This window comes from Vigna unguiculata, chromosome 1 (assembly GCF_004118075.2).
Source record: "Vigna unguiculata cultivar IT97K-499-35 chromosome 1, ASM411807v1, whole genome shotgun sequence".
In the NCBI taxonomy this organism is placed as follows: domain Eukaryota; kingdom Viridiplantae; phylum Streptophyta; class Magnoliopsida; order Fabales; family Fabaceae; genus Vigna; species Vigna unguiculata.
Window position 1 is genome coordinate 37,733,712 of NC_040279.1, and position 25,738 is coordinate 37,759,449.

At 32.3% G+C, this 25,738-nt stretch overlaps 3 protein-coding genes across 6 annotated transcripts; all 3 read left to right on the top strand.

Annotated features, from left to right (window-relative positions):
- The first annotated feature begins 6,775 nt into the window (after positions 1–6,775).
- Positions 6,776–9,207, top strand: LOC114179098 (S-adenosylmethionine synthase 1-like). The gene is made up of 2 exons (XM_028065318.1): positions 6,776–6,974; positions 7,734–9,207. Exon 2 carries the CDS (start codon positions 7,742–7,744, stop codon positions 8,924–8,926), a length of 1,185 nt encoding a protein of 394 aa, XP_027921119.1. The 5' UTR covers positions 6,776–6,974; positions 7,734–7,741; the 3' UTR covers positions 8,927–9,207.
- A 6,148-nt stretch (positions 9,208–15,355) lies between these two features.
- Positions 15,356–17,908, top strand: LOC114179423 (S-adenosylmethionine synthase 1). The gene is made up of 2 exons (XM_028065768.1): positions 15,356–15,495; positions 16,446–17,908. The coding sequence occupies exon 2, from the start codon at positions 16,454–16,456 to the stop codon at positions 17,636–17,638; it is 1,185 nt and encodes a 394-aa protein (XP_027921569.1). The 5' UTR covers positions 15,356–15,495; positions 16,446–16,453; the 3' UTR covers positions 17,639–17,908.
- Positions 17,909–20,846: 2,938 nt separating this feature from the next.
- LOC114164792 (pto-interacting protein 1-like) lies at positions 20,847–24,105 on the top strand. Of its 4 annotated transcripts, none has more exons than XM_028049558.1 (8): positions 20,847–21,012; positions 21,565–21,660; positions 21,792–22,042; positions 22,122–22,248; positions 22,433–22,706; positions 23,018–23,150; positions 23,255–23,341; positions 23,794–24,105. In XM_028049558.1, exons 2-8 carry the CDS (start codon positions 21,576–21,578, stop codon positions 23,920–23,922), a joined length of 1,086 nt encoding a protein of 361 aa, XP_027905359.1. In that variant the 5' UTR covers positions 20,847–21,012; positions 21,565–21,575; the 3' UTR covers positions 23,923–24,105. The 4 variants fall into 4 exon arrangements, with proteins under 4 accessions (XP_027905359.1, XP_027905374.1, XP_027905382.1 ...); XM_028049573.1 differs by having other exon boundaries at positions 20,860–21,012; positions 21,511–21,660; XM_028049581.1 differs by having other exon boundaries at positions 20,860–21,012; positions 21,533–21,660.
- The last annotated feature ends 1,633 nt before the right edge of the window (positions 24,106–25,738 follow it).

Genomic DNA, 25,738 nt, shown 5'->3' on the forward strand with positions numbered 1-25,738 from the left:
CATTGAAATGTACATCTCTAGTGATAGTCATCTTTCCGGTTTGAGGATGATACACTTTGTAGCTTTCGAAACAGAATTGTAACCCACAAAGATGCTTGGAGTAGCCTTCTTGTCAAGTTTATCACGCTTAACCTGAGGAATATATACAAAACAGACACAATCAAATACTTTAAGGAAGGTTAGAGAAGGTTTATACCCATACCAAGCCTCAAATGGAGTTTTGTCTTTCAAGGCCTTGGTTGGAAGCCGATTTTGCAAGAAAACAGTTGTATTAGCCGCTTCTGCCCAAAATTTTTAGGCAGCTCCTTCTCATGCAACATGCATTAGCCATCTCCATCACAGATCTGTTTCTCCTTTCACTTACCCCATTTTGTTGAGGAGTGTAAGGAGCTGTCAATTGATGCGCAATTCCTGCTTCTTCACAAAATAGATTAAATTTTGTTGATGTATACTCCTTCCCATTGTCTAATCTTAGAAATTGAATCTTGTAGCCACTTTGAGTTTCCACCATTTTCTTGAACTTCATAAATACTCCAGCAACTTCATGCTTGAATTTCAAGAAAAAAATCCAGCACATTCTTGTAAAATCATCTATGAACAAAATAAAGTAGAGACTACCTTGTAGTGATGGTGTTCTTTGAGGTCCTGCCACATCAGTGTGAATTAGTTGCAACTTTTGAGAGGCTCTCCAAGATGATTTGGGAAAAGACTTTCTGTTTTGTTTACCAAATTGACAAGCATTACAATTTGAAAGATTTTCAGAAAGTGTTGGTACACCTGGAGACATGTCATTCTTCTGTATTTTCAACATTCTTTCAAGATGATAATGACCTAGTCTTTTGTGCCAAAGTTCTATGAGATTGGCTTGAGTGTAATAGGCTACATTCTTCTCCTCTGTTGGATCAAATGAGAAGCTTTTACCTCTCATTTTAACCCTTAGAACCTCCCGGCCAGCAATGTCAGAGATAAGGCAGTTTTGATGTTCAAAGGACACTTTAAATCCCTTTTCCATCAACTGTCCTACACTTAGCAAATTTTGATCAATGTCAGGTACATAAAGAACATCGGAGATTATTTTTGTACCTGAGCTCGTTGAAATTGCTACGGTTCCTTTTCCTTTTGCAGAAATATAGTCACCATTTCCTATTCTGACCTTTGAGACTTTAGTAGGCTTTAAGTGCTTGAATAGAGTTTTGTCATACGACATGTGGTTGGTACAACCACTATCAATCAACCAACATTCAGAGTTACTCTTTACTGAAAAAATTGAAGCAGAGAAAATATGATCTTCGTCATCTTGCTCAACAACTTGGGCATTGACTTCATGTTGTTTGCTTCCACAAATTACAGCTTCATGTCCAAGTTGATACACTTGTTGCATTTTGCATCTGGTCTTTTCCAACACCTGAATGGTGGATGACCCAATTTTCCGCAGTGCTCACAAGGTGGGTAATTTTTCTTTTTGCCCTTGCCTTTGTATGTAGTGTTTTCACCGCTTGTTTGTTTATGCTTTTGAAGTTTTTCTTTCCACTGTGATGCTTTGTCGGTAATGCACCTTAACCACTTGATCTTGTCTCATAAGCCTCCGTTGCTCTTGGGCCTGCAAGGCATGTAACACCTCTGCCAAGGTAATCTTGGACAGATCTTTTGTATTTTCTAGAGTGGTTATGGATGCCTCATACCTTTCTGGCACAGTTACAAGAATTTTTTCGATAATTCTGCAATCCAAAAAATTTGTGCCAAGTAATCTTACCTTGTTAACAATGGCAACAATCTGTCTGAGTACTCTTTAATGGTCTCAGACTCCTTCATCTTTTGAAGCTCAAATTCTCTCATCAAATTCAACACTTGCATACCTCGAATCCTTTCATCCCCTGCATACTCCTTCTTTAGATACTCCCATATTTCTTTTGTTGTTTTTAGGTCATGATTCGAGTGAAGAGGGTTGCCGAAACACCAGCAAAGAGACATGATTTCGCCTTTGCTTTCCGAGTTTTCTTCTCCTTGTAACTTTTCATCTGGGTCATGGTGGGATTATCGGGCAGCGGAAGGATTTCGTAATCTTCTTCAATGGCTTCCCAAAGATCCAAAGCCTCTAAGTAAGCCCCCATTTTTATCGCCCAGGCATCGTAGTTCTCTCCGTCAAAGACCGGAGGTGCTACTTGGGAGAAATTTGATTCAGCGTCCATTGTTTCACAGGCCCGTAAGAAAACAGCTCTGGATACCAGATTGTTGGAGTTGAAAGGGAAATAATTTAATCGGGAGAAGGAAAAACAGAACCAGGTAAAGTGTGCAGTATTATGAGATTGATGTGAAAAATGGCTTATTTTATTCAACGCAGTAGTACATTTATAATAAATAAAATAAAACTGACAGTAACCACATAACCATGATTTCAGGAAACGTGAATAACAAACATACTTGCACCTAAAGTTTAGGAAGACCTATTGACTAATTAAAAAAATTAAACAATCATCTGCAGTTAAAAAAGCAGATATTTAACAGAGTTGTTCTTAGATTTTCCTTCTTTCCTTTTTTCTTTTTGTTTCTCGACTTTTACTCATGGTCCTGTTCTTTACCCATAAAAGAAAGGAATATATAATTATTAAAACTAATGATTGTCAAAAAAACGTGACGTTGGTTTTCTTCTCATTGATTCAGAGAAATGGTGGCACATTGAAATGGTGATAGTTTTAAAGATGATGAAGTATATCTGAGTCTAAAATGTGGAAAGTGATGAATCACACTTGACTATGTTTTTTGACCTACACAAGGCTATAATGCTTGGTCACCAAAGCAACCACCTTTCAAATAATTAACAACAAAGGATTATGGTTTTTCCACTCATCAATTAATTAATAATATTTCTCATCACACACCGTAAACAATAACTAACCGTTTAGTCAACACTTGATTAAGATGATTTCAAAGCTTTGTCATTTTTTTCTTGAAAGAGGATGAAATATCAAAAAAATGTTATATGTGCTTTCTTACCCGTCTCCATCTATAAGTTGATTGATATATGTGAGGGTTTGTGTTTTATATATTTTATTTTGAGGTTTCCTACTATGAAAATTTATAACAGTAAAATATTATTATTTTCAGAAATATGAAACTGAAAAAATATGTTTCCCTTTTATTTAATTTATATAAAAAAATAAGTAAACAAGGTTTTCGGGACATTGATTGTAGTCATGTTTTCTATTAAATATCCCATCGTGCAATGGAGGTGGAAAACTAACTTTCTTTTATTTAAAATAAAAAAAATGTCCTAAAAAAAGACCATGCTATTTTTTTTGAATCATTTATGTTGTAAAAAATACCTGATATTTTATTTTTTAAATATTTTATAATATTAATCATAATTTTGGTGCATGGAAGAAGAAACTTGACTAAAAATTAATTAGTTTCTTAAAATTGAACTCATAATATGAGACTAATTTATAAGTAACATAGAATAATAAGAGAATTTTTTTTTTTTCATTAGGTTGAAGATTTCACTAATACAAATGTCAACTTTTTACATTAGTTATTTTTATATTTTTACATCAATCTTATGTTGAATATTATTGTAGGACACATAAATTGACTTTACATAAAGAACACGTCGTAAGTTTAGTGTCAGGTTTTACACTGACACTTGGATTCCTAACAATCTTCTCCTCAAGGGTGAGTCCCTTCAACCATATTGGTACACTCCCCCTCCAGCGGAAGCATTTCTGAGTGGGGAGAACAACACTAATGAGATTTGAGCCTAACCACATAAGACACTGACACCACTCTCAACCCAAAACCTTAAGGCAATGAGTTTATGGGTCTTTATTTTTATATAGTGCTCCACTTTCTCATTTCTAGCCAATGTGGGACTTAGAATCACACTTGGATTCCTAACAAAAGGTCCAACGTAAATGCATCAATTTATGTTGGACACTACCAAGGTCTTACATGAAAAAAGTCTGTCACCACTTTGAGCTTGCTTTGGTTTAATGTATTGCATATCAAATGAAGGATTTTAATAGTTGGAGGAATATCAGTAAACAATCAAATTTAGGGCCAAGGTTAGACCACTTAGAAAAAAATACTGAGTTGCACGGGTTCAAAGATACTCAATACCCTTAAATACTTTTGAATTTGTTCAACTCAATCTTCTTTTTAAGTGTCCAACCTTTGTCTAAAGTATGATTTTTCTGTTTACTAACTCTTCTTCAACTTTATAAAAAAATCCTTCATTTGATATATAACCTCTCAAATTGAAGCAAGTTCAAAAATACTCATTTTTTTTTAGTTTCTTTTATTGGTGGTAGAAACGAACTAAGGTAAGAACTGAAGTTGAATTTTGATTTTAAATGTCATAAAGTCAAAAGTATATAAACTCTTTTATCACAACATATTTTTTTTACAATAACAAACACGACAAACAAAATAATAAGACATTGATGCAAGTTATGATTGAGTTTGCCAATAAATAGTCACGACAACAAATGAAAATACAAAATTTAGCAAATAAACTTCAACAATGAAGCAAAACCAACACCAACGCAAAAGTGAGTCATAAGCCAACATCATTTCATTACTGGAAAACAAACCATAACTTGCAATAGCTTTTTTAACGTGTTTTTGCATGTTTTTGCACAATAAAAAAGGAGGAGAAAACCCCTATATATGATATATATGTTGAATTTTTTATTATTTGACATAAAATTAAGTCTAACTTAAATGATTCGTTTTACCTTAGATAATAAAAAATTTGACGTAAATCGCTTCAATTTATTTATAAAAATATTACTGCATTGTTATATGATTAATTTTGTATTAGTGTTTGAAAGTAAAACAAAGTTTGGTGGATAAGAAAATTTTGTTACTTATAATTATTATTCATGAAAACCAGATTTCTTGGTAATCTCTATTCTTAAGAATAAAATAAAGTTCATTTGGTTGGTGAAAAATATTTATATAAAATATTTTTAAAAGATAAAATTACTGTGATAAAGTCCATGTCATAGTTTTAATTTAGTTACTTAAACCATCCACATTCCTTCTACATTCTATTAAGCCACTACCTTGCGAATAATGTTGCATAACCATAGCGTCATTCACCTACGCCGACACCACTTTGTGTTTCTTGTTTTCTTTTCATTTCTCTTCTTTCAACTTCAATCAACTACATTTCAAATCCACTTATTCGCATTTCCTACATATATACACAAAAATTAATTCTTCAGAGTCAACAACGAAGTTATGCTACACACGTCGAATATTAATTAAAATAAAAACATACAATTTTTTTAACACGGCAATCGCAAACAAATCTATATTTTTATTATAAACATAAAGAAAATCTACCTTATTATGCTACCAACAAGAACATATTTTCAGTTAGGATTAGTGCATGAACCACGGTTTTACTTATAGAAGGGCATTTCGTGGATATTTTTACATTTTTTTTTCTTGTGAAAGAATAAAAATAAGCAATTTATATAAAATAGTTATGCATTCACTTCGACTCAAAATTCTAAAACGATGTATTTGTAAGTTTATTTTCATGTATAAATCAAAATTTCCATTTACTTAATGTGAGTTTGAATTCACGTTGCATTTCTATAAATTGTGGTAAATGACAATTTCACCAAACCCTTAATCTTGGCTTAAAATCTAACGGCGACACTAATAGCTCCGGTGTTCGGTCGTGTGGGTCCATCGCATTTCCTCACATGCTTTCTTTTGTTTAGCTGTTTTCCTATGAATTTCATATCCGTAAGTAATATTTAGATACGACTTTGGTAGAAATAATTATTTAAGTTAGTGTTTAAGTTCTACAAAAAGAAAAATTCACAAAAATTAATGTTTCAAGACTCTTGTAAAGTAATATCAAATTTGTATATTAGTTAAATTCGTGTCACATGTAGTCGAAAAGATCCCAGTTGGTTTTTGTATTTGTCCTAATTAGACTGTTATAGTTATGAAAATGATTTTTATTTACGCCTTTTCTATCACTTAGTTTTTTGCTTCGTTGTTGTTTTGTTTTTCTCTCTCTGGATCTTAATGTTGTTTATTTTTAATTTTGACTTTAAGTCTCTACCATTGTTAAACTGTTCAGCATTATGTAATTTTTTTTCTATTTGCACACGGAAACGGAATTAATATTATTTTATGAAAAATTTCAAAACAATATAGAGGAGATCCAAAATTATTTTTTCTATTACATATAGTTTGTCACAATTATTCTCTCAGATATAAAATATTTTACTTATACAACTTCATTATTTGATTATTTTATGTAACTATTATTTTACTTCTATGTACACGGATAAGGAAAGTGATTAATATTATTAAAAGGAAATTCGCAATTTTGTCTTCCGCGAAAAATATGAAAAAAATACAAATGACAACTAGGAATTCAAATATTATTTATTATATTATTAAAGGATTTCATTATGACAATAATGTAGGATCAATAATTAAAGAAAATACATTCCAACTATAAAGTGATAATCATATTTAATTTTTTTTTCCAATAAATATATAATAAAAATTATTTAAAAGTATATATTTATTATAAAAAATGAAAGTATTAAATAAATTTAACTACGTGGAAGAGAATAATTATGCTTACCAACGATGACGGTGGGATCTACCTGTAACGTACTGTGCTACCGACACTGACACGTTTTCCGTGGAGGTTGGTAAGTGACCGGTGTTTCCCGGTTATAGACGCGCTCTCGCTGTAGCAAATCACAATCTCACCGACCCCTTTGATTTGGGTCTCAAATCTAACGGCTCCACAGCCGGTTCCGGTATCCAGTCATACGAAGGAGGCAGTGATCATTATAAATAGCGAGACAAGGTTCTTTCGCTTACCCTCACAACACTAAACCAGTCACTTGCTGTTTGGTTCTGCACTGTCTGGTGTGACTCTGGTTTACTTCCCCTCACTGAATTTCTTTGTTCAAATTCCATTCTTTCATTCTTTGGAGGTTCGTTCATTACGCTTCTCTTCTATTCTCGTACCGTTTTTCTTTCTATAAACCTTCCTTTCCTCACTATCTATAATTTATATGTGTTCCATTTCCACAACTGCAAAATGTTTTTCCCAAATTGAATTTCCTCCTGTCTTGTCCTTAACTAGACCCTTACGATTATGGATCTGAATTTTATTTATGTTCATTTTCTTTTCTTCCATGCTTTTCACTGTTGTCGTTTGATTATGTGAAATGGGATGCTATTTCTATTGAGTTTTGGTCTTTTGTTGTATAGATCTGATGCTCCCACGAGAATACTCTGTTCTAACTTATTCTTTTTCTGTCTGGATCTAGTTTTTGTGCCTCATGCGATATTGCTCATTGAGTCTTTTCTTTCTTGAACCCTTTAGCGTTGTCTTCATTTAAAATTACTTCGATGAGGGCTAATTTTTCTTCTTTCAGAAATCCAAGATTCCTTCCAAGATGGTGCCCGGGAATATTTGTATATACTTTCTTATCGTTTTATCTGCAATTATTTTGTTAGCGCCAGAAGTTTTTTTCTAAAAGTAGATCAAGATGAAGCTATTTAGTTCAACTTGGCATAAACTTTCGAGATTTTCTATCAATTTGCTGTAGGGATGTATGCTTTAATTTACTTTCTTTGGAATATATGATCTCGAATCTCAGCTTCCATCATAGCACCAACAGAAGTTTTTATTTATTTTTTGCTTAAGCATATGTACATTGTAAAACTAAACGTTGTGTTTTCTCCAGCTTAATAAATGGCAACCGAAACCTTTCTCTTCACATCTGAGTCTGTGAACGAGGGTCACCCCGACAAGCTGTGCGACCAGATCTCTGATGCAGTGCTCGACGCGTGCCTTGCACAGGACCCTGACAGCAAGGTTGCCTGTGAAACATGCACCAAGACAAACATGGTGATGGTCTTTGGGGAGATCACAACCAAGGCCGAAGTAGACTACGAGAAGATTGTCCGTGACACATGCCGCAGCATTGGATTCATCTCTGATGATGTTGGTCTTGATGCTGACAAATGCAAGGTGTTGGTCAACATCGAGCAGCAGAGCCCTGATATCGCCCAGGGTGTGCACGGCCACTTCACCAAGCGGCCGGAGGAGGTTGGTGCCGGTGACCAGGGTCACATGTTTGGCTATGCCACTGACGAAACCCCTGAATACATGCCGCTCAGCCATGTCCTTGCCACCAAACTCGGTGCTCGCCTAACCGAGGTTAGGAAGAATGGTACCTGTGGATGGTTGAGGCCAGATGGTAAAACCCAAGTGACTGTTGAGTACTACAATGACAACGGTGCCATGGTTCCAGTCCGTGTTCACACCGTTCTAATTTCCACCCAACACAATGAAACTGTGAGCAATGACCAAATTGCTGCTGACCTTAAAGAGCATGTTATCAAGCCTGTCATTCCGGAGAAGTACCTTGATGAGAAGACCATCTTCCACCTTAACCCTTCGGGCCGGTTTGTGATTGGTGGCCCCCATGGTGATGCTGGTCTCACTGGAAGAAAGATCATCATTGATACTTACGGTGGCTGGGGTGCTCATGGTGGTGGTGCCTTTTCGGGCAAGGACCCCACCAAGGTTGACCGCAGTGGTGCCTATATTGTGAGGCAGGCTGCAAAGAGTGTTGTGGCAAATGGACTTGCGAGAAGGTGCATTGTCCAAGTTTCTTATGCCATCGGTGTCCCTGAGCCATTGTCAGTCTTTGTTGATACCTACGGAACCGGAAAGATTCCCGACAAGGAGATTCTTCAGATTGTGAAGGAGAATTTCGACTTCAGACCTGGAATGATCACCATTAACTTGGACCTGAAGAGGGGTGGCCACAGGTTCTTGAAGACAGCTGCTTATGGACACTTCGGAAGGGATGACCCTGACTTCACATGGGAAGTTGTGAAGCCACTCAAGTCAGAGAAGCCTCAGGCCTAGGCGTGTGCTGAAGAACTTAATCCCTCCCTTCAATAGATGTGTTGCTAAGTGTTGATGAATAATTTGCGTGTTTCGTTAGTACTAGGTCTAAAGCTATTTCCTTATAGTTTAAAAACTGTTCTTTTTTACTTACAATTTATTTTTTTGTTAATTAATATTACTGTTTTGATGCAATTAAATTCTATGTTAATTTTGTAGCTATTGAATGTAATCTGAAAGGGTGAAAAAAGCCCTCTGCAACGCATTTTATATTTCACAAAATTGAAAATTCCCTCCCTGAAGACGTCTCTCTATAGTTCGTTCTGATTTGTCTCTCTTTCTCTCTCAGATCTCTCTGCATTTCTTCTCTAATTAGATACAGGGTATAATGCTTTAATGTATGTTTTGGTTTTGATTTGTCGGATTTGATTATGGAATTTGACAATGTTGTTCTGAAATTGTGTAATCAGGGAAGGTAGTTTCTATGATGTCCGTTTGGAAGTGAATAATCTGGCAAGCAAATTTAAACAAAACTGAAATATATTGTTTCCATAACTTTTTTTTATCCACACAATTAAGAACCCGGTCTTGTCCGTATGCATTAAATGCATTTTCAACCGAAATACGTTATTAGTAGTAAAAGATTTTGTAGTCTCTTTCTTAAAACGCAATTACTTCGCCATAAGAAAATGGCGACAAGTTGTGTCTCGGGTGGTGGATAGCATGTTGCACACGTTACCACATTTATAGTTTATGGTTTTCAGATCCATCCAGAATATCAGATCTGACCTTTGCGTTGAAACATGGAAACAGAGGGAACTCTCTATCTCAGTCCACAGATTGTAAAGTTCAATCTTGAGTTGTTCTTGGATTTTCCTTTTCTTTTTCTTTTTGCTTCTCAACTTTTACTCATGGTTCTGTTCTTTACCCATGAAAGAAAATAATATAAAATGAATATTAAAATTAATGATTTTATTCATCCATGATTGTGGGAAGTGATGAACCACACTTGACTATTTTTGAACTACACTAGACTAATGGGTTGGGAAGTTCATTGGTGTTGGTTGGTCACCAAACCAACCACCTTTCAAATAATTAACAACAACATAGGATTGTGGTTTTTCCACTTGCATAAATGTGTCCATTAATTAATAATATCTCTCATCACCCACCCACTTTTCATTCATAGCTTTCTACTTTGACAAAAACCATTGTTATCATATATTCATTTTCTCCATATTAGAGATCGTCTTCCAAATTCATACTCTTCACCAGACAATTTTAACTTTTTTTGTTATGTACAATTAACATTTTAAACCATTAATTACGTTACCATCACTAACTGTACTTCAAAATAACTCACAATTAAATATATGTCACATTAAGTAATAACGAGATTATTATAAAATTTTAAAATAATCAAATTAACTTATTTTTCAAAAGTATCAAGTTCAACTATTTGTAGTACTTAGATCTGTTGAGATTAACTGAAAGTTTAGTCAAACCCTTCACATTGATTAAGTTAATTATGAGTCTGCCAAATTTTCTTGTTCTTGAAAATGCGATTAAATGGTATACTGTATGTCATAAAATGGTGTGTTTTCTCTCTCTCTTTTTTTTTTTTTATAAAACTAACTGATACATATTTAACCCTTAAACAAATTGCTTCGATTAGTTTTTAGTCAAAAGTTAGCTAAAGTAATCAATAAATTATAAGATAGCATATTATTTATATTAAATCATTTAATGTGGTAAAAATTAAAGATTTTAGTAAGAAAATGTATTGTATTTTATTTTTGTGAAGTAATGTTACTTACTGATACTAACCAATATTTTAAGCAATATTTTAGTCATTCCTAATATTAATCATAATTTGTGTGTAGGAAATGAGTTAATTTTTTTTTTTTTTATAATTGAACGCGTAATGTGTGAGACCAATTTTAAGTAATACAAAACTATAAAAGAAAAAAATATTTTCTCATAAGGTTGAATACTTGAAAGTAAAAGAAAAATTGGTGGAAGAGAAAACTTTTCATGTACAAAATTATTATTCATAAGAAATAAGAGTCGTGGGTATTACTATTCTTTTGGTTGCGAAAAATATTACATAAGTGCTTTTTAAAGATAAAAACTAAATTTGTTACTTTTTGCGGGAAATAAAATCAATGAATTAATAACAAAAACACGATGTTTATTGAAAAGTTTACATTTTAACTCGAACAAGTTTTTTTTTTTTTTTACCTCCCAAAGAAATATTTTTGTGGGAAAATCCACTAAAAAATATTTCTTGAAGACATTATTTTCTGAAAAATGTTCTTTTTCCCAAGAAGTAAATCAAACTTAGAATATCTAAGCAAAACACACTGATCACTCATAAACCTAGCCATAAAGTCTTATAAAACAACACTAAAATAAATCATAAAATTTATATTTCACAAGTCATTAAGGTAAATAGCATGATAAATAATTTGTCCTTGTCACAGTTTTGATTCGGGTTACTTTAAACTATTCATATTCCTTCTACTGACTAAAAAATGTAAATTTTGCCGTAGATTTGGAATATGATTGGTCATATTCCACACTCTATTCCACCTTGCGAATAACGTTGCATAACCAATGGCGTCATTCACCAACGCCAACACCACTCATTGGTTTAGCATAAAATTTTGTCATTATGCATTTTCTTGTTTTTTCTTTTCCTTTCTCTTCTTAAAAGTTCAATCAACTACCTTTGACTCATGCCAATTCCTTTTTCATAAATTCACTTATTTCCCACGACATTAATTCTTCCTACTCTATACCCATGTTCTACGCGTTGTGCTACCCGATACCAATAGGAAGATTAGTTAAAATAAAAATACATCTAAAACGTACTTTTATTAATAGCTTTTTATTAGAAGTTCAAATATCAAGATTCGATTGTGCCACAGTCCATTTAATCTCTGTCACAAGATAATTAATGTCATCTGTAACAAATTTTTTGCTGAACAATTATAATCTCATTTTTAAATTGTGAACCACAACGCTTCACATATAAACACTTTTTTTCTTTTATTCTTGAAGTAAAATGAGTGACAAAACGGCCTAAAGTGATTCTAGTGCCGCTTTATACCCAACTAGTGGTAATATTCCATTCATTTAGTGACTAAAATTTGGTATTTTGGCATCCATTTAGAATAAGACGCTCATATTCCACTTCATATTAAGCCACTACCTTACTACTCAATAACTATTCACAAATCACAACACTTAATACTTTTTTTTAGCACAACATTTTTTCAATAATATCCATTTTTTAACCTTTTTAAATGACATAAATGTAAGTGTGAGTTGACAATCATATATTATTCACGAGTATCTTTTATATTATTATTTTTAAGAGTTGATTTTGATTGATATAATAGTTAAATAAATTTATATTAGTAGAAAGTGTAACTCAAGGCTACTTAAATTTTATAAATTTAGTTTAATAAAATGAGATTTACGCATTAGTTGAGGTCTATTCCTAATAGAGGTGAAAATTCCAATCAAATCATAAATAAACATATTTTCTTTTTCTTTTTTACAATGAAAATTCACTTTTCCCAAAGAAAGCAGAAATTATAAATGTTAATAAATGGAGAGTATTGGAAATGTGGGAAAATATGTCATCCATTACTTACTCCTCATAATGTGTATAAAGACAAATGGAGAGACTATAAGTCAAACATTTCTCAAGAGAAATTTTAAGAGAGAGAGAACAAAAAGAAAGTGAGTATGAAGGCGTCAAAAAAAAAATATTGTCCTATCTTTAAAAAAAATGCATTTTAAATATAGCGTTTAATTAGATAAAATAATATAATTATTCATTTTCAAATTTTAACGTTCGCTGCAAATACTATTCATACCAAAACCGTAATGATTTGAAAATAAGTTTTAAAAAATATTGTAATTACATAAATTTAATATATATAGTATAAATAACTAAATGAAATATTAAAATTATGATAAAACAAAACAGATAATTATATATAAAATATTAATACAGTTATATAAAATAAATAACTATATAATATAATATATAGTTAATTAAATCATAAATCTCTTAAAATTTATCTTAATCATCATAAAAACAAACTCTATTTAGCAATTTTAGCGCTTTCCGTTTAAAGGAATATCCACACATGTGCACTCCTCTCCTCACACAATTAAGTAATCGTTGCAAAAAATAAAAATAAAAGAACACCAAACAACACAAAAATCACAATATACAAAAGAAGTTATATGTAATAAAACATGAGGCACAACACTTTAACATTAAAGTAATACAATGCATATTTATACACATATAGCAGTTGACAGTAGACTCAATTATCTGGATATGATCCATTGATATAGGATTCATTGGAGGTATGCACTTATGATGGTTTCTAGACTCCGCATAGTACACAATCACAAGGAGTCATCACTTAATCACACAATGTTAATCCTCTTAATGCCAAGGACTATGAAACAAATCCGAGGTTGGGATCTCATGCTACAAATCAAGACCTATTTCATAGCTCAAATTGGTTAATCTCCTTTATGTATTGGTCTAAAATAATCTTTAAATCATACGAGTTGGTACCAATTTGATTAATGACTCAAATGCTACATTTCTTCCTGATTTCCTTACAATCAATCATCAAATCATACAAATTTCATTAAACATTACACATACCAAAAATCATTCATATAATTAATGATAATTACTAAATCAATCACAAACATGCCAATATCAATCTCTATCAAACTCACTCACATAGACAAGAAAAAGTAGCTTCCCTTACCTGAAGAAAAGCTTGACTAACTCTAACAACACCAAAACCTTCCTCAATCCACAAGGTACTCTATCTACACAATAGAAATACCACAAAGATGATCAAATAATATCCTTATGACCATTGATCAACATAGAACTAAACAAAATACTAAAGGAGCACATGTGATCTCAAAGATAGACACATGCAAAAATTACCAAAACTACATAAAGGAAGAGATAAGAATCAAGTTACTCAACTGAAGAAATTGATCGGATGAATTTGAATATCTTGCCGCAAGGATGACACCGACGGTCTCCTATCTTGAAACAGATGATCACATGATCAAATAACTCAGAGAGAGAGAAAGAACTCTAAGAAAGAGATTTCTAGAGAGATGAAATATTTTTAAGTAATGAGGTCCCCTTTGAAAATTATATTTATAGTTAAGCGTTTTATTATTAAAATAAAAGGGTTAGAGATATCAATGGGATAGGTAGAGTATAAGTACTAGTTTCTCGTACCCTGGATAAATATCTATCATGTACCCATCTCCATATCCGTGTGGGTATCCATGAGTATGGATACGATGGTACCCGTACCTGCCCCGTACCCATATATTTTTTGTAATATCCGCAGGTATTTATAGAAAAAAGAAATTTAATATTTAACGACACATCTTAATCATAATCAATACATAACATTCATAAATTTAAAAGAAAGTCAAAATAACTCATTTATATAATATTTAAACATTTAAGTGACAGTTTACAAAGTAAGAGAGGTTGTATTTTAAAACCAATTAATAAAAACTAATATATTCAAAATCGATGAATAAATATTTTAATCATGTTTCTTTCAATTTTTTTTAATTTAAATTATAGTATAACGAGTACGGATATTTACGAGTACGGATACGATGGTACCCGTACCCGTCCTGTTAACATGCGGGTATAAAAAATATCCGTATGCGTTATTCACAAATATCCATTTATAATATTTATTTCTTATCCGTTACGAATTTTATCCACGGATATCTACAGTATTAATTTTTTTACATCCTACAAAAAGTCTTATTATTTTAAAATAATGTTACTCTTAAAATAATATATATATATATATATATATATATATTGTAATAAATATTAACTAATTATTAAGATCTATTGTATAAACAGAAAAAATAATATTCTCTTCAAACTCAAATATTAAAAAAATAAACTTAAGTAAAATCAAATTTCAATTATTTTAACTGTTTAACACTAGTATTCCAATTTTTTTTTTTAAATCTAAATATCACTTCCAATAAATATAAATAAAAGTTACTTAACGATACAAATTTATTATATAAAAATGAAAATATGAAATAAAAGCTACATGTTTTATTTATCCGTATGAAAATTTTGCTTACAAGTAGATGCAGAAGTAATATTTTATTAAGAATATTTTGAATTTTACCAACGACGACGGTGGGATCTACCTGTATCGTACTGTGCTACCGACACTGACACGTTTTCGGTTAAGGTTGGTGAGTGACCGGCGGTACCCGGTTAGACGCGCTCTCGCTGTGGCAAATCACAATCTCACCGACTCCTTTGATTTGGGTGTCAAATCTAACGGCACACCGCTGGTTCCGGTGTCCAGTCATATGAGTGGGTATTGATCACTATAAATAGCGAGACCACGTTCTTTCTCTTACCCTCACAACACTAAACCAGTCACTTGCTGTTGGGTTGCTGCACTGTCTGGTGACTCTGGTTTACTTCAACCACTGAATTTTTTGTTCAAAACCCATTCTTTCATTCTTTAGAGGTTTGTTCATCACGCTTCTCTTCTCTTTTATTCTCGTGCCGTTTTTCTTTCTATAAACCCTGTTTTGCTTACCATCAATAATTTATATATGTTCCATTTCCACAACTGTATGTAATGTTTTATACCCAAATTAAATTGCTTCCTGTCTTGTCCTTAACTAAACCCTTACGATTGTGGATCTGAATTTTATTTATATTTATTTTCTCTTCTTCTATGATTTTCACTATTGTAGTTTGATTATGTGAAAGGTATGCTATTTCTGTTTAGTTTTGGTCTTTTGTTGTATAGATCTGATGCTTTCACGAGAATAATCGGTTCTAACTTATTCTCTCTTTGTCACTCTCTGTATGGGTCTAGTTTTTGTGCCTCATGTGATACTGTTCATTTAAAATGACTTCGACGAGGGCTAATATTTTTCTTAGCGTTCTATTTTTAAAATTAAAACTAATGCTTGAGTTATATGTTGTGCTTTAATGTTTCTTGAAAGGACAAAAGTTATGTGTAGATCTTTTGTACTGTTGTTGGAGTTTCACTAATTTACGAAATAGAGGGTTATATTAAAGGTGAACGTTGATTACTAAAATGAAATTCAAATTCTTATTGAAGAACAACGCAAGTAAGTGCACCATATTTTCTTCTTTCAGAAATCCAAGATTCGTTCCTACTTGGTGCCCGGGAATATTCGTATATACTTTCTTATCGTTTTATCTGCAATTATGTTGTTAGGACCATGAGTTTTTCTAAAAGTAGATCAAGATAAACTATTTTAGTCCAAATTGGCATAAACTTTAAAGATTTTCTATCAATTTGTTGTAGGGATCTATGCTTTAATTCATTTTCTTTGGAATATATGATCTCGAATCTCAGCGTCCATTATAGTACCAACATAATTTTTTTTTTTGTTCTTAAGCATATGTACATTGTAAAACTAAACGTTGTGTTTTCTGCAGCTTGATAAATGGCAACCGAAACCTTTCTCTTCACATCTGAGTCTGTGAACGAGGGTCACCCCGACAAGCTGTGCGACCAGATCTCTGATGCAGTGCTCGACGCGTGCCTTGCACAGGACCCTGACAGCAAGGTTGCCTGTGAAACATGCACCAAGACAAACATGGTGATGGTCTTTGGGGAGATCACAACCAAGGCCGAAGTAGACTACGAGAAGATTGTCCGTGACACATGCCGCAGCATTGGATTCATCTCTGATGATGTTGGTCTTGATGCTGACAAATGCAAGGTGTTGGTCAACATCGAGCAGCAGAGCCCTGATATCGCCCAGGGTGTGCACGGCCACTTCACCAAGCGGCCGGAGGAGGTTGGTGCCGGTGACCAGGGTCACATGTTTGGCTATGCAACTGATGAAACCCCTGAATACATGCCGCTCAGCCATGTCCTTGCTACCAAACTCGGTGCTCGCCTAACCGAGGTTAGGAAGAATGGTACCTGCGGTTGGTTGAGGCCAGATGGTAAAACACAAGTGACTGTTGAGTACTACAATGACAACGGTGCCATGGTTCCAGTCCGTGTTCACACCGTTCTAATTTCCACCCAACACGATGAAACTGTGAGCAATGACCAAATTGCTGCTGACCTTAAAGAGCATGTTATCAAGCCTGTCATTCCGGAGAAGTACCTTGATGAGAAGACCATCTTCCACCTTAACCCTTCGGGCCGGTTTGTGATTGGTGGCCCCCATGGTGATGCTGGTCTCACTGGAAGAAAGATCATCATTGATACCTACGGTGGCTGGGGTGCTCATGGTGGTGGTGCCTTTTCGGGCAAGGACCCCACCAAGGTTGACCGCAGTGGTGCCTATATTGTGAGGCAGGCTGCAAAGAGTGTTGTGGCAAATGGACTTGCGAGAAGGTGCATTGTCCAAGTTTCTTATGCCATCGGTGTCCCTGAGCCATTGTCAGTCTTTGTTGATACCTATGGAACCGGAAAGATTCCCGACAAGGAGATTCTTCAGATTGTGAAGGAGAATTTCGACTTCAGACCTGGAATGATCACCATTAACTTGGACCTGAAGAGGGGTGGCCACAGGTTCTTGAAGACAGCTGCTTATGGACACTTCGGAAGGGATGACCCTGACTTCACATGGGAAGTTGTGAAGCCACTCAAGTCAGAGAAGCCTCAGGCATAGGCGTGTGGTGAAGAATTTAATCTCTTCCTTCCATGGATGTCTTGCTAAGTATTGATGAATAATTTGCATGTTTCATTGCTAAATCTTAGGTGTAATGCCCATTTCCTTATCATCATACATAAACTGTTCTTCTTTTTTTTTACTTCCAATTTATTTGTTGGTAATTCAATATTATTACTCTTTTGATGCAATTAAATTTTATCTGAATTTTGTCCCTATTGATTGTAATTTGAAAGGGTGAAAAAGCCCATGCAACGTATTTTATCTTTAGCAAAATTGAAAAATTCCCTCTCTTAAGACGTCTCTCTCAGATCTCTGCAGTTTTTCTCTAATCAGCAATAGGGTTTGATGCTTCAATTTGTCTTTCGGTTTTGATTTTCTTTTTCTATTTTCATTTGTCCAATTTGATTATGGAATTTGCCTATGTTTTTCTACAATTGTAGTAAAATCATTATTCTGATGGTGTTTCAATAATGTCTATTTGGAACCGAATAATCTGTCAAATGTCATTTTCATGCCTGAACTTGTTTCTTTTCCTGCACTGAACTTAGGATCAGTTCTTATCATACTTGATGGATGATGCCATTGGTTCACCTTAGCTTGAAATTTCTAGTTTTGGCCTTGAAAATATGATAGTATGAAATTGAATTGCATTTTATAATCATCTGTAAATAATTAAGAAGGCAATTTTCCTTGGCCATTCAAATTCAAGGACAAAAATTCATGGATTCAAGATTGACATAAGGAGGCAATTTATTCATTGACTTTTAATTAAATAATAATGCAATCGTTTCTACCTTATCACTGACTTTTTTAATTAAGATCATAAGTATAACGCTGAAAAAAATTGTTCTAAATTTTGTATTTATTCTATGAGAACGTTTACATTACAGATATAGTAACTGGTTTTGTAAACTTCATAACTTCTGAAACTGGTATTTTTCTTATGGAAGAATAGAGTTCCAACATAACTTGTATTATGCCATATTCCACTTCATCACCAATTCGTCTTTATCTAGTCTGTGGATAATCTAAGCAACCAGAAAGGGAGCATATTATGTAAGAGAAGGATATTCTCTTACAAATGTTTGCTTAATGGATTAATTTTTATTTATTTATTCTTATATTTTCTAACCATTGCTTTTCGATGGATTGAAATTTATTAAAAATTATTAAACTTTGGTTTTAATTTTTTATTTAACAAGTATTACTCGTTATTTTATACCTTTTCAATAAATTTTAAAATGTTCGATATTACTCACACTTTTATATGAAGATAAGGTCAATTTTAAAAGTGTAATTTTTTAACAAATGCTTTTTAAAAGTTCAATATACTGTATATTATCTTACAAATTTATAAACTTTTTAGATACGGTCTGAATTTGAAATGAAACTCCTGCACCTGTATAAATATTACCATATGCTTATCCTAAAATTCAATTTGGTGAACATTCTTTTCTTCAAATATATGTTCTAGTTCTTCGGAATTAATTCGTTGTCTAAAGATATCCTATTGGGCATAGGCAACTTAAAAAGCAAAGAACCATTTTAATACCAAAAAATAAAATAAAATAAAACTAATAAATAAGATAAAGAAAATGGAGTTTAAAAGTTTGAATAATTTTTAAATAATGTTTAACTTTTAAATTATTATTTAAGAAAAAAATCTGAAAGTTTGAAACTCAATGTATCATGTGAGAGATAAAATTACAATTACATTGTTTAACATAAGGAATATCATAATAGTACATTTATGTAGTGTTACCGTTACTGTATGTAAGTATTTTTAAATATTTTTAAATTATTTAAATTCTAAAAATATTAATTAAAAGATTAAAATTGAAAATTATTAATTATATATATTTTGACTAATTAATCATAATATTACATTTACATAGTGTTACCGTTACTGTATACGTATTTTTAAATATTTATAAATTATTTAAATTTTAAAAATTTAATTAAAAGAGTAAAATTGAAAAAGTAAAAGAATATATATAATTATAGATATATAATTTTGGATACAAATAGAATAAATTTTAGTTTTTAAAATAAAAAATATTGTGTAAATAATATATAAATAATTATTTGAATTCAAAAAATAATTATTAAAATGATAAAATTAAAAAATATTTTTTTATTAAGAATAATTATTTAAGTTTAAAAAATAATAATTAAAAGAATAAAAAAAACTAAAATATCAATTTTACTTTTTAAATCCCAGTTGAAATAACCTATCTTTACCTTTTCTTTATGCATCAAATGTACGATTTATTTAAACTAAAATATATATTTACCTACATACACAATTTAATGTAAAATATGTATTATATTAGAAAGTATATATTGTACTATTGAAATTTGACCTATTTTGTAAATTTTGTTGCTGATACTTAATTGTGCTAATTCACTTTTAATCCTCTAAATTTTTGTGCATACTTGTGATCCCCACAAAATTAAAATATGACTTTTAGTCCCTCACAACTGAAAAAGAAGCCATTAATAATATTAAGACTTTCAACAACCAGGAATTGACTTTTTCGTTTATAAAAGTATAGAAGATTTAAAATATGTGAAACTTTTTCTTCCCATATAATTTCGAACATGTTATTTTCATCATCTCTTCTACACCTCTTAAAAAAAAATTATTCTCAACTTTATTCATGATAAAATATTGAATAAATATTATATTTAATACATTTCCTAATCAAACAAATATTACAAACTATCAATTCCATAAGTAATTCATACAAGTATTAGTAAACCAATTGGTACAGAAGAAAACTTTTAATAAAAGTTACTAATCCAAACAAAAATGGGATTATAATAGAAAACATATTTTATTTGAAATATTGTTTAACCTTGTGATTCTATTTGCCATATAAATCATTATATTTGATATATGTTAGTTTCTTACCCCAAAACACACCATTTTTTTTAAATACTAAAATTTAATAATCAACATTTTAGAGGTAATATATATATATATATATATATATATATATATATATATATATATATATATATATATATATATATATATATATATATATATATATAGGAGTGAATTTTTAAGACATCAGCAAATCAATTGCATTTTGTGTGTGTATAGGTGTAAAGAAGGTTAGTTGGAGTAAAATGTTGGGTGTGTTATATAATAATAAATAATAAATAATGAATAATAAATATCATTACATTCTTATTCTTACCTAATTATAATGATTTCAATTCCAATCTAGTCAAAAGCTTGGACTGCTTTATCCTACGCCCTCCTCGCTGATTATCCTGCGCATATTTAGCCTCTTTCTCGTCGAGATCCTCCTCCTCTGCGGACTCTCACTCTCTCAAAGACACAATATCCTGTTGGATTCCAGGTATTCCTCGATCTATATTATACTCTCTTCAATGTCTCTTCCTTTTTTCTTTTCTTTTTTTTATTTAATTTCACCATTTATTTTTATTTTTTTGAGTTTTTTTAGTGAATGAGCATTTTCTTCCAAAGCTTGTGATGAACATGTGATAATTGGTTTGTTTAAGGCCGATCCCTGTTTCCAAGTCCGTTGTAATTTTACTCTGATTGATGGAAAATTCGTTTCTAAGTGATTTGCCAATTAGGAGAAACACTGGATTTTTGTCATAATATTTACATGCATGAGTTTTATGAATGAGATGAGAGTTCAATTTCCGGTTTAAGATCAAACTGTGGTGAATTGATGACATTAATCGTTGTAATTGGACAAAAAAAAGGTTTCGTTATTGCTTTCATTCTTTTTTATTTCTTTCGAATATTTTAATTTTGCTATTGTTGTCATGGTCTGTCTACAGGGTAGTAGCATTGTTTTTTTTAGATTTTGAATTTAGCTTATATTCAGGCTTGATATGGCTATTAATTAGTGTGAATTGATGGAGTGGTGAATGATTATCAGCAGAAAGAATCATGAGTTGTTTCAGCTGTTGCGAAGAAGATGACTTCCAGAAGCATGCTGAAAGTGGAGGACAACATCTTGTAAAAAACTCAACAGGTAATTGAGTTCTGGCCTGAGGGTTTAGTTGTCTAGGTGTAGTGTTATGATACTTTGCTGTGTGTGTTAATTGATGTTAGATTACCTGAATTATATTTGATGTAATTAATGTGATAAATTGTGTTATGCAGGAAACGATGGAAATGGTCGTGCTTCTGAAACTGCAAAGCAGGGCATTCAAGCTGTTAAAATTCAGCCCATTGAAGTTCCTGAACTACAAGTGGATGAACTCAAAGAAATTACTGACGGCTTTGGAGAAAGTTCTTTGATTGGAGAGGGATCCTATGGAAGAGTGTATTACGGTGTTCTGAAAAGTGGGCAGGCTGCAGCAATCAAGAAATTAGATGCCAGTAAACAGCCAGATGATGAGTTTTTAGCCCAGGTTTGTGTCAAGCCAGGCTTACTATTCAATCATTGAGGTTATTGTGATCAATATAATCAGTTGGTTTTGGAATTTTCAGGTTTCGATGGTTTCACGGCTGAAACATGACAATTTTGTTCAATTGCTTGGTTATTGCATTGATGGAAACTCTCGAATTCTTACTTATGAGTTTGCATCTAATGGGTCTCTTCATGATATTCTGCATGGTATGTGGTTTTTTCTTCATGATATTTTAAATGGAGCATGTGTTGATTGCATCTTATGAACATTTTGATTTATTGTGCCTTGACAAGCAATGATACCCACATGATAGATATATATATATATCTTTTATTCCTTTGGATTTAAATAAGTACATTGTCGTGTTCTTATCATTTTCATTACATGCAGGAAGAAAAGGTGTTAAAGGAGCACAGCCTGGTCCCGTTCTAACATGGACACAAAGAGTTAAAATTGCTGTAGGGGCAGCCAAAGGGCTTGAGTACTTGCATGAGAGGGCTGATCCTCACATTATCCACCGGGACATCAAGTCAAGCAATGTACTCATCTTTGACGATGATGTTGCTAAAATTGCAGATTTTGATTTGTCAAATCAGGCTCCTGACATGGCAGCACGACTCCATTCCACTCGTGTCCTTGGAACCTTTGGTTATCATGCGCCAGAGTAAGATGTGCATACCAGATTTTTGAGAGATATTGCATTATATGCTTTATTATTTTTTCTGTTGGTTTACTTATCATAGACTTCTTGTAACTGATGAGCATAGTAGGTGAAGGCGACTTATTTAAAAAGTAATAGAAAGTTTTCCCACCTCCCTAGTTGACTAGCAGACATTGTCAATTTCTTCTATACATTCTTTTGAGTGTTTCTCTGTATTTTGACTGATAATCAATTTGGAAAACAATACTATTCTTATATATTTAGTTAGTGTTCTGGAAAATACCTTGACAATCTGTCTAATCTTGTTGTTGCAGATATGCAATGACTGGTCAATTGAATGCCAAGAGTGATGTATACAGTTTTGGTGTCGTCCTTCTGGAACTTTTGACGGGAAGGAAGCCTGTTGATCATACACTGCCACGTGGGCAACAGAGCCTGGTTACTTGGGTAAATGCAAATCTCATTATTGTAATATATTTTCCTGTTGTCGCAAAAGCAGAGAATTCAAAGTGTTGGTCAGCTAACTGATCCCAGTACCTGATGTGTTTCAGGCTACTCCAAGACTCAGTGAGGATAAAGTTAGACAGTGTGTAGATGCAAGACTAGGAGGAGATTACCCTCCCAAAGCTGTTGCTAAGGTATTCACTGTGTTTTAGTGTATTTTTTTTTCTCTTTATTTTTTCTGGTATGTCATTTTCTTTGCTGAGGTGTTGTGGGTGGACTGGTTTGAAACACTTGTCTAAGAAATAGCAAACTAATCAAAAGTACTTCACATAAGATACCCGAAGACATTTGAATCTTAAAGTTTGTTACAGTTGATTTAGTTAGTTGAACAATGGGAATGTAATGTCTTCGTCTACAGTTTTGTTCTCAGTTTTTTAACTTGAGAGCTAGTAACAGGTATCATTACTTGAGAGCCAAAAAATACTTCTATATAAAAGTAGTATACACTTTTTAGTTGAACCGCTGGTAGAAAATGACAATGCTGGTAGAAAATGACAATCAGGATAACTGTTTTAGGAAATATTGACTAGTTACTTAACTAAGACAAATATTAATGTATAACATCAAGATACTTTCTTAAATATAGATGGCTGCTGTTGCTGCCCTGTGTGTGCAATATGAAGCTGATTTCAGACCAAACATGAGTATTGTTGTCAAAGCTCTCCAACCTTTGTTGAACGCAAGACATGGACCTGCTGGTGAAACTTCAAACTAATCTCTCTGACTATATTTCTGTCTATTTGTATCAATTAGTATGTGCATCAGTGAGTGTGCACGGAAGATGTAAGAAAGTGACTGCTTCAGAAGCGGATGGAAGATGAACATGTTTATATATCCCATTGTTTATGCAGCATTCATTTTGTTCATAATCCATAGGTACTGAGATTTACTTCTTTTATTTATTTGTCTGTTACTTGCGTATGCTGGGATTATTGCCATCTTACTTGAAATTTTGGGGTCTTAAATGCAATTGGTTCAAAAAATATTTAATCTAATGTTAGTCATCAATTTTCATATTAATTTTATAGCTCTTTTTATCACTATGAATAACTGCATTGAATATAATTTATATTTATAATTCAATATTTTAATGGTAAAACTATTTAGTGAATTCTATGTACCCTTGGGGTCAACCCAGTGATGGAGTTTGGATAACTGGCTACATGTGTTAGGTTCAAACTTCTTTGTCATCATTGTAAAAATAAAAAGAATTATTTCTTCTAAACTTAAAATTGTTAAAATGGCTTGAATGTTACCTTGTCCCTTTATCTTCTTTACTTCATATAGTTATGGGCTTTATCTTCTTTACTTCACATAGTTATGAGTCCTAGGTTTAAAATGAGGTTTAAAAGTGATGTTATTTTTATTTTTTTATAAGATTAAAAGGCTTATGGATCATCACATCTACTAAACCACGTAAATTTGTGTTTCAAACAATATGTTTCATTCTCTTGATTGAAAAAAAAAAAAAAATATAGTTAGAAGTTTCATGTGACACTCATTCCACTATTACATTTAAGGGTGGGTATGGTATGATTCAATTTAGATTTAACAAAAATGGGTATGGGTTTGGGTTGGATATGTAATTCAGATATATTTTAAATGGATAAACAAGATTTGGATTTTTATTAACTCTATTTAAATTGGATTAAATTTATATTGAATTCATTTTGTCAATTAGATTAAATTAAGTGAGATTGATATACTTGATTATTAGGTCTATAAGATATTGGTTAGACCAACTCGAATTGATTTTTGTTCAAGATCGACCTTTGTTAAATTATGTTCAATTTTTCATTTTTATTAACGTTGTTTGAATTGGTAATTTTGACAAATTTTTTATTAGACAAATGTTGGAAACTCCGGATAGACGAGATAGTTTTAACATACAACTCTCAAATCTTCTTCAATTTTCCATTTTCCTATATGCAATAATATAAAAATAATAATAATATTTGACCTAAAAAAACACATAAAACTCTTACATCTTTCTATGAAAATAATACAAAATACGTTACTAAAGACAAATAATAAATGTTAGTATTTATGATACTTATCAAATTATCTATAAGAATTCAATTTAAATATAATATCAATATTTATATTATCATTCTATTATATAAATGGTTAACTATTCAAAGATTTTTTTTTTATTTTGAAAACTGAAAATTTTTTCATTTTTTTAAATGGGGTAGCTGTCAAGAGTTGTGATTATGAATAGGGATGGTGTAAGGCCCATTTAAAATCTTTTAACTTTTCTGCCCTAAAGTTAAGGGTTGCCCTCTTGTGTTTGGGCCTAGGGTTGGCCCAATTGATAAAACCCCTTTCTGGATGCCCTAACCCTCACTTTCACTCTCACAGAAACGCAGCAGCCGTCAACCCTTTTCCCCTTGCTCTCACGAAAAGCTCTGTTAGGGTTTGCCCTAAGGTCCCCTTCCTTCGAGCTCAAACTCAGTTCCTATTCACTTCAGCTGCTAACCGCCCTAGGGGCAGTTCTACCTTTGTTGTGCGGGTCGGAGCGTTTTGCTAGC